The sequence below is a fragment of the Poecilia reticulata genome, unplaced genomic scaffold, assembly GCF_000633615.1.
Source record: "Poecilia reticulata strain Guanapo unplaced genomic scaffold, Guppy_female_1.0+MT scaffold_691, whole genome shotgun sequence".
In the NCBI taxonomy this organism is placed as follows: Eukaryota; Metazoa; Chordata; class Actinopteri; order Cyprinodontiformes; family Poeciliidae; genus Poecilia; species Poecilia reticulata.
The window spans coordinates 1,212-10,063 of record NW_007615438.1 but is presented as its reverse complement, the minus strand read 5'-3'; the positions used below and the strand labels follow the sequence as shown (position 1 = coordinate 10,063).

The 8,852-nt window shown below is 35.6% G+C and overlaps 2 protein-coding genes across 4 annotated transcripts; both read right to left on the bottom strand.

Moving 5' to 3' along the window:
* Window positions 1-1,039: 1,039 nt before the first annotated feature.
* LOC103461162 (coiled-coil domain-containing protein 127-like) lies at window positions 1,040-4,795 on the bottom strand. Of its 2 annotated transcripts, XM_008403491.2 has the most exons (3): window positions 4,435-4,795; window positions 3,785-3,920; window positions 1,040-2,902 (listed from the first exon to the last, which is right to left on the bottom strand). In XM_008403491.2, the coding sequence occupies exons 2-3, from the start codon at window positions 3,888-3,890 to the stop codon at window positions 2,391-2,393; spliced, it is 618 nt and encodes a 205-aa protein (XP_008401713.1). In that variant the 5' UTR covers window positions 3,891-3,920; window positions 4,435-4,795; the 3' UTR covers window positions 1,040-2,390. The 2 variants fall into 2 exon arrangements, with proteins under 2 accessions (XP_008401713.1, XP_017159085.1); XM_017303596.1 differs by lacking the exon at window positions 4,435-4,795 and having other exon boundaries at window positions 3,785-4,419.
* Window positions 4,796-6,327: 1,532 nt separating this feature from the next.
* Window positions 6,328-8,648, bottom strand: LOC103461163 (uncharacterized). Of its 2 annotated transcripts, none has more exons than XM_008403492.2 (4): window positions 8,489-8,648; window positions 8,160-8,265; window positions 6,893-7,392; window positions 6,328-6,813 (listed from the first exon to the last, which is right to left on the bottom strand). In XM_008403492.2, the coding sequence occupies exons 2-4, from the start codon at window positions 8,257-8,259 to the stop codon at window positions 6,769-6,771; spliced, it is 645 nt and encodes a 214-aa protein (XP_008401714.1). In that variant the 5' UTR covers window positions 8,260-8,265; window positions 8,489-8,648; the 3' UTR covers window positions 6,328-6,768. The 2 variants fall into 2 exon arrangements, with proteins under 2 accessions (XP_008401714.1, XP_017159084.1); XM_017303595.1 differs by having other exon boundaries at window positions 8,160-8,261.
* Window positions 8,649-8,852: the final 204 nt, after the last annotated feature.

Genomic DNA, 8,852 nt, shown 5'->3' with positions numbered 1-8,852 from the left:
ATAACTATAAAAATCAGTAATTATTGCATTTTAATTATATTATTTTGAATATGTTAGATTATGTTATAATCTAACATATTCTAACATATAATTATGTTATGTTAGATTATATTATTTCAATTACATAAAATAATGTATTAAAATGTAATTTTTCATGTTAATGTCTCTTATTAGCGATTTATAAAGCTGCTTGTTTGTCGCTCTAGCATAGCAAGAGCCAAATGGAAAAGTTTTTGACAATAAACAGATCAAACCGCACCTGGCCGACTAAAATCAGAAGGTTTCAAGCACCATTTATGCTAAACAAATGTAACAATTTAATACTGAATGAAAGCGAGGAACAACATTCTAAAGGTTCATGTTTCTTTACACATTAGCAGTGTCAGTGGGTTGGCAAAAGGTGTCCATAGCCAGAAATGCTATTTGGGGGAATACAGCAAAGGTAACACCTGCTAATGTTAGAGCAGAAATTAGAGAGATTAAATAAAAAAGTTGCTAAGAAACATTAGCTGAAACTAGCATTGAAATACACCACCTCATTAGCATAGCAAAGCAATATTTAGCGATCGTTAACGGATCGTTATGCCCCCTTTTATCACAAACGGTATGAACGTAACAAAAAATAACTGCCGCCAATGGATCAATATATAATTTCTTAAAGACCCCTTAGCAGCCCAACAAGGCGCCTGATGTAAAATTCTAGTTGTTTCTTTTGTTTGTTTGTTTTTTGTGCAACAGCATTGAAAAAAGACGGACAAATGTATAGCAATACTAGGGAATTTGTAACAGTAGGTTACCTGTGGTACTCGGATGGGATATGGCAGTCCGAGCGGAAGGCCATGGCCATAGGGATACTTTGGTTGAATCATGATAAACAGCCTTGTTATGCCTTGGAAAGCAAAACTAACAAAACTGCTACATTGCTTTCATAGACTTAAGCTTTTTTTTTTTTGTCAAAGGCAGCAAATATCTCAAACATATTTAGCCCTTTAACTCTTACGTTAGAAGCAGAGTTTGAAACAGGAGTGAGGGGTTGAGGAGTGGCTGACAGCTCTGTGTGTGTGGGAGCGCAGAACATATAGAAAAACAGAAAGTTATGCCTAATTCTCACCTTCTTCAATGTAGAGCCTTTAAAACCACAAAAATAAATCTGAATATTTTTTCTATATAAACCCTGGTGCTTTAAGTGTTATGTTTAAGTTATGATTCTTCCCAGATATTCATTTCTATCTACTTGTTTGATCTCAGCCAACCGTCCAGCACATGACAAAACTAAAAGTGGTTAAACTTTACAAGTTATAATTTAATTAGCCCGTCTTGAGAAAGGAGATTTGGTTATACATAAAAACAAGCTTCAATGCCGAAAAAGGATCAAATGTTACAAGTCATACACATAGAACAGATACAGAGTAGGATTTGGATGGTGATGGTATCAAAAACAAAAACACTAAAAAAATAATCGGTTCCCAATCACAGCCACTGAATTGTTCAAAACAATTGTACAGTGAGACGAGAAAAAGAAAGCAAGACAAGCAAAAACTAAAATTTAGCTGTAAACCTGAACTCTTGCCTGTTGAAAACAAGAAATACTTTGGAGTAAGTAAAATTTAATTTGTATAGCACCTCTGACATATAAAATAACAAAGACGGTAGATTAACATTATTAGATTAGCACAGTTAGACATGAATACAACAGGAACAGCCCCCTCCTGTGGCAGCATTGAGAATTACAATATAAAATGTCGTTTGTGTTTTACACTTGAAGTTTCAGTTCCTGTCTAAGAAATTACAATGAAACATCCAGTTTCAGAGCTGTCAGGGGGGAGACAAGGCAGTGGCCATTTTGAGGTTGGACAAGTAAATACCTTTTGTAGAGTTTAACACCTTGGACTAATAACCTGGTATACAGGCTGTTTAAGCATTTCACATCCAGCAGATTATTGGTTGCTAATGTGCTATGGTTAGATGATGTATTAAAATTAGCATCGTCAGCTATTATGCTAGCAAAAACCAACTTAATTATGATACCCTTTAAGCTAATATCATTTTAACTAATTTGAGCTTTAACGTTGGTTTTTCTGTACTGCATGAAGTATGTTTTTGTAGTCGCCATGCTAGTGCTAGGCTTAGATGCTATAGTCAACATTTTAGCTAGCTTTGGGTTTTTAGCTAATTGTAGTTTTACATAGGTTTCTTCGCTCCGCATGGATTATGTTACTGAAGGTCGACATGCAAGTGTATGTAAATTTCTGGTTTCAACTGTACACAGCAGAAATTTTCTAAAGCTGATCTTCACAATCCAACAGAAAAAGATTAACAGGAAGCAGCTAACAAATGGATTACCCTGTTAGTCGTCTTTTTATGGCCACACAGGCCGTAGTTTTGGGAGGCTAACAATAAGTGGAATTTTCACTCAAGTATTTGTCTTTCCTCACTGCTCTTCTCCAGTATGCCAGCTGCTTCCACATCATTCTTCCATTCTTTCTTTTATCCCCGGTCATGAGGTATGATAGACAGGAAGCACAATGGCGATCTTCTCTGAAGATCTTCTCCAGATTTGCCTTTACATTCTTCTTGTGGAAAGCTGGTATCCTACCAGCTTTGTTAATGATCTCGTCCTCCAGCTGCTCCCGACACGATCTTGGCGTAAAGTAGCTGCAGAAAAGATGTTGTCTTTCCACCAACATGTCCTCCAACTCATCCAGCTGCGATAAACTGAGTAGTTCGGTTCTTTCTCTGAGCTCCATTTTTAGTGATTTTGTTTTCTCCATTAGTGGCATTTCAAAAAGGCCGAAAGCACTTTTCAGTGAGATCCACTGACTCCGTTGAATATAGACAAGGTTTCTTTTGATCTTCAGCTCCATTTCTTTCTTCTCTCTCTTTGCTTCAAGATTTTTCCAGTCTAAGTCATGGGAAAAGTGGGGAAAAAAAGCTTTAAAAATATAAAACAGCAAGAGGCCTTGGCAAACGCTACAAAGCAGTTTAAACATATCCAGACTATTTTTAGAAATAACAAAAAGAGAAGAGAAATAGTTCACAAACTATGAACCATTAAAAAAATATACCATATACCACAAAATTGGTCTGTTTCTCAAACCTTTTCAGCCTGATGATCACTTAACCTATTGAACAAACATCACAGATCAACTAGCCTGAAATTGCCCAACAATAACACAACATCTCAACATAAACAACCTGAAATGAAAATATTAATCTCCTTTATTGTTGTTTTTTTTTGTTCATCCATGCTGTTCGTTAAATGTGAAAAGCCATGAACATGTCTAGTCGCGGTGTTTTGAATCACATACATACTGTGAAAGTCTGGCTTTCCAATGATGACAAACATGGAAATAAAAAAAAAAAACTTTTTTTTAACTACCAAGTGTTGTGTGCATTAGTAACATTTACAGCTATTTATAATTTAGAAGCACAATTAAAAGAAAACAGACTTGAGTTGCTTTGACAGAAACAAAAATCATCTTCTGCAAAATTATTCAACCATTTCTATCAATAGTATCTACTGTATTTAATTAATTTAATCATTTTTAGTTAAATAAAAATAACAATAGTTGCTGATGTGTGAGCAGAGTATTGTTAGCATAGTCGTAAAAAACAAAGAACAGTTCTTGCCGTTCAAAAGAATCAAACGAATCGCTAACGAACGACCCATCAAAACTCTCGGTGGGTTTGACTTAGTTTCCTCCGATCATATAAATAGTCCTGCCGTTGTTTTCTTGTGAGTGAGAATCTTAAACTTCAATGCTGTGAGTCGACTGTAACTTACAAAGAGCAGCCACAGCGACACCTGCTGCTGCAAAACACAAAGTGCTGATCCGACTTCTTCCTCCGGTTCCCTCTCCATCCTGTTCGGTGCTGCCGGTGCCACTCATGGCTGCTCTGAATCACAGCTGAGTTATGATCTGAAAAAGAAGAAGTCCGACTGAAAATGGGTTGGGTGAGAAATGATAATAACAGGAAGCATTTCACTGCAGCCTGACCAATCAGACCATGTCCTGTCTGATGTAAACACGGGTTACCTGTTCTCTCCAGATTTACCTTACAGATTAAAATCATTGAGTTGTTAAGAGATGACGTGTTAGTGGAGAAAAGAAAATAACTGGATGAACTCAAATAACCTGAGCTCTGTTTTTGTGTACTTTCACTTACATAAGGGACAGATGGGTGGAAATCCAAAGACATTAAGCATTCGAATACCTGACTTTCAACCTTAGAAATGACTAAAAACTTCTTCAGTTTTTTTATCATATTGTTCAAATCAGTCATATTGTTCAAAAACTTCAAATAAGACGAGAAACATGAATGTACTTTGATAGTCTTGACAAAATTTCACATAGAACCTGAAATAAATTAACTCCGTTTAACTGGCCATAGTTTGTGCTTTTCAAAAGAAAATCTACATTTTAGGCAACTTACATGATCTGGTTGGTGATGTCCAGTCTGACTGTGATCATCTTAATAATGACCAAACACACAGTGGGTCAGTGTAGCCACTCCTTTCACCTTAAAGTAATGATGATGTGGAGGAACAGGTTTCACCAACCGTCTGTTTATTGATCAGCTGCATCACTGAGCAGGACTTTAAACCAGTTTCTTCCCTTTACTGGAATTTACAGACAAAGGTTCATGTCTTTTTTATTATCATTACCAAAGTACAACCAGGTTCCCAGCATGCAGAAAGATATAAAACCATAAACACCATGTAATATGGAGCAGCGTTTACCTGCAGATGTCAGCCAAGCCATATAATTAATGACAAATTACAGTAATTATGATCTTCTCCTGATGAATTGCTTACCTATCCATCCAATGTGATGATTAAGGGTGTATTCACATCAGGAAAGCACTTTGGACTGCTTGCTTGGTCCGGTTCAGTGTGGATGTTACTTATTCAGCTTGTTGAGGTTTGCTTTCACTTTCACTTTGTACTTTTTGCAAGTAAACAAAACCAAGAGGGTGAATTTCATCGCTCCCATTGGACAGAGCAGAGTCAAAACCTGATCAGCAGCTCTTACTGTCTACTAGAAAAATGTCTCCAAAAGGGCAAGTATGTCAATTTATATTCCTACATCTATACTATTAATACATATTTTAAATCATACCCTGTTTAACTATCTTAATCATAACCATTGTCTTTGTTTTTTAGTTAGGCTGTTAACAGCTGTTATGTTGTTAAATTTATCATTATGTCATGTCAATAATCTGTCTTTTCTTTGTTTCCCCCTATAACCTGCAGAAATACACAACTCAGTCAGAAACAACCAATCAGAGCCAGGAGGCGGGTCTTAACGATGTCAATCACTCATGCTCAAAAAACACTAATGCAAACAGCCACTTCAGTAATTAAAAAACTACTAGCATTAAACCTAGCATTAGCTGTGTTTCCGTAGCAATTGTGCTCAAACTTTTGTCGATTGTCTGCTAATGGCACAAAAACACAATTTTGTAATCGGTGCGTTTCCATTATATAAGAAATTTAATTAAAATCAAACATTGTACGAAAATAACAGAAACAAACCATCCTCCTCCTACCACTTCCTGTCTTCTTCGTAACATCCGGCTGTTGATGTGAAGATGGGATATGAAAAAAGTGTTTCCATTGCAATTTTGAGAAATATATCTATTTTGGTACGGATGAATCCCCAACCCCCATCGACCCAGCACAAAAACATTCTTTTTTTAATTGAAAAACGTGAGTTTTTTTTTTTTTTTTTCCTAAATTGTCGTGTTTCCATTGGAAAAATGTATTTGTGCAATTTCAAATATCGTTGAAAAGTCAAAACAAACCAGTCAACATGTCAGGAAGAGAACTGAGGATCTGCATAAGTATCATTTATCTTTGGGAACAATTTCCAGAAGCTTGAAGCTGCTGAGTTCATTACCCAAAAAGAAACATTAAAATCTACATTAGAGTTTTCAAACTCAAAAAGGGACAAAGATCTTCATTTTTGAGTCCCTGGCTGCGTTTACATTAGTCAGACCTGTGCAAACTGAAATTAAGAAAACAAATTTACTAAATGGAAACATGCAAATTTGCAAACAAAAAAAACTGTTTTTGTTAAAAAATATTTTTTGGCATTAGAATGATAGAATGAGGTGGTTTATCTGCAATGGAAAAACTTTTCTCATCATACGAGTCATGATGAATAGCCTGATGTTACTACTGGCAAAAACAACAAAAAATGTATTTTACATAACTGTTTCACATCCATCACTGCCGTGACAAAATTTCAATAGAATTTCTTACTTAATGGAAATGGCAATTGCAAAATTGTGTTTTCTCAAAATTAGCAGAACATAAACAAAGATTTGTGCACATTTGTGATGGAAACGCAGCTGCTGATGATGATGAAACGAAAGAGAAACTCAAAATTCAAATTCAAGAATATTTCATTGATCTCAAAGGGGAATGAAATTAATGTAACTCAATAAAATTCTTCAGAGTTGTTGTAGATGGTGATGGCTGTTAGCTGAAAGATCTCCTGCAGCAGTCTGTTACAGTGAATTTGAAGAAGCCTCTGACTGAAGACACTGTTTTCCCAAGACAGTCTATAATCATCTATATCTATATCTACATCTATAATTTTCTTGATTGGAAATGTTTGTATAATTATGTCCCTCTAAAGGCTCTTATGACACCAAGCAGAATTGAACATTAACTCCCATTAAATAATAACAACATTGATCAACATTTGGTTTTAGATTTCCTGAAACCCCTGCTGAGTAAAGTTTTCTCATGACCAAATTTAATCAGCGCTGAAAAGTAGACCGGAAATTTTCTTTGTCCTCGAAAACCTGTGAAAAAAACAAAGAAATTAACGTTTAGTGCAGGATATTCTCATGTAAGGTTTAAGCCACTCTGACTCATGCTCACTTTTTTGAAGTCCTCGTCTTTGATATTTTCCGTCGCCGCTTTCCTCCAGCCTTCCAGCATCTCCCACATCACTTTTCCATTTTTTCTTCTGTCTCCAGTCCACAGGTACGAGACACAGGAAGCACAGTGACGATCTTCACAGAAGATTTTATCCAACTCCTCTTTTTTTATTAAATTGTACCAAATCAAAATATTGGCGTTGTCCTTTATCTTCTTCTCCATCAGCTCCAGTCGAGACTTCCTGGTGAAGTAGCTGCAGTAGAGACGCTGCCTTTCCACCAGCAGATCCTCCAAGTCGTCCAGCTCTGACAAAAGGAACTGTGTTCCTTTGGTTGCATAACCGTTGCGTACAGCGTTTCTTTTCTCTTCTGGAGGACTTGAAAACGTAGAAAAAAATTCGATAAACGGAACAACCTGACTGCGGTGGATGTACAGACTGTTTCTCATGAGCTTTACTTCCATCTCTTCAATCTTTTTTTGGGCTTCACGATTCTGCCACCCTGAAGAAGCAAACAGAGACATTTCAACAAATTTAGGGTATGTTTTAATTATCTGGTCTAAGTAACCAACAATGATATCTAAAAGTGGTTATTAATAGACAAAGCTTGTGAATTCAGACACCATACTTGAAGGTATTTTATGTCTATGCAGACAGATGAAATTAATAAAAGTGAAAACCTGTTCAGTTGCTTGTTAGCAAAAATACAAATAGGCCAATACATGTAGGCTTATGTATTGGTCAATACTAACCTATTCAAAGCCATTTAGATTAGTTTAGTATTGGCCTAAACTGAACAAATGCATCAGCATTTATATCTGCTTATGTCAAAAATGCATTTAAAATAAAACCTTCATGGAACATAAATACAAATCTAAATCGTCTGATGCATCAATATTTTTATATGTACTATGTTGTACATAGTACATGTACAAATGTACTATTTTTATATGGGCTGTTGCAGAAAAAACGTCTAAATTTTCACCAAAAAAAGTTTAGAAAAATTATTGAAAAAACTTGGAAATTTCAGAGTTTCAAAAGCTGAAGACATTTTTGAGATTTTCCTATAAAATATTCTAAGATTTATCTCAAAACTTTTGATTTTTATTCTTCAACTTTTCATAAAATTCTCCTCTGTATTGTTGGTTCCGTCAAAGCATAAAACACAAATACAGAGTTTAATCTGAAAATAACCTCACAGTGATTGTATTATCATGGGCCTCTTCATCATATGAAATTAAAAAATGTGATCAGTTTTCTGTAACTTACAAAGATAAAGACCAACAGCTCCTGCAGCAGCCACACAAAGAGCAGGAAGCCATCTTCCTCTTCCTCCTTCTTCGGCTTCAGTGTTTCTGTTTCCACTCATTTCTGTCTACAAAGTGACATCTTGACTTAAAATAGTTCATAAAGCGTTTAAATAATATCCTGTTGAGAACTAATGAAGATCAGGTGAATCAGTGTAAGAAACAGGCTTGACAACATGTGAGCTTGTTAATGTTTCAACACTGTGTTCATTGTTTTCTTTGTGCATTTATTTACTGCTTTAATTGGTTGATAAACAGCAAAACATCACATTTTAAGATAAAAACCCTTACCGTTTGAAGCTTTTGTTGAATTGAAAGTGGAGCTGATCAGCAGCCTGTGGTTCTTCCTGAAAATGAAGGTTTAGAAGGAAATTAAACGCCCAGATTTTAACTGTCGACCAACCACTTCCCTCTGTTTGGTTCAGGTTAGAGCGGGTTTTAATGTTTTTATCTTTTTCAAAACCTCTTTCTCACTGTTTATTCAATGTCACATGCTGTTTTTATTTTAATTATGTAAAGCACTTTGAAAGGCCTTGCTTCTGAAATGTACTATTTTAATAAAATTTGATTGATTGATTTACAGGAACGTCAACCCAACCCATTTGATTTTAGCAGGTGATTCTGCTGCAGAACAAGTTAGACCGGGAACGTGTTC

Bases quoted from the DNA above. Each gene is read 5' to 3' on its own strand.
- LOC103461162 (XM_008403491.2), bottom strand. From the start codon at position 3,890: ATGAGTGGCACCGGCAGCACCGAACAGGATGGAGAGGGAACCGGAGGA. The intron at 2,903-3,784 runs GTAAGTTACAGT...CCCATGACTTAG, and splicing joins TGTCGCTGTGGCTGCTCTTT to ACTGGAAAAATCTTGAAGCA.
- LOC103461163 (XM_008403492.2), bottom strand. From the start codon at position 8,259: ATGAGTGGAAACAGAAACACTGAAGCCGAAGAAGGAGGAAGAGGAAGA. The intron at 7,393-8,159 runs GTAAGTTACAGA...TTGCTTCTTCAG, and splicing joins AGCTGTTGGTCTTTATCTTT to GGTGGCAGAATCGTGAAGCC. The intron at 6,814-6,892 runs GTGAGCATGAGT...TTTTTTTCACAG, and splicing joins AAGACGAGGACTTCAAAAAA to GTTTTCGAGGACAAAGAAAA.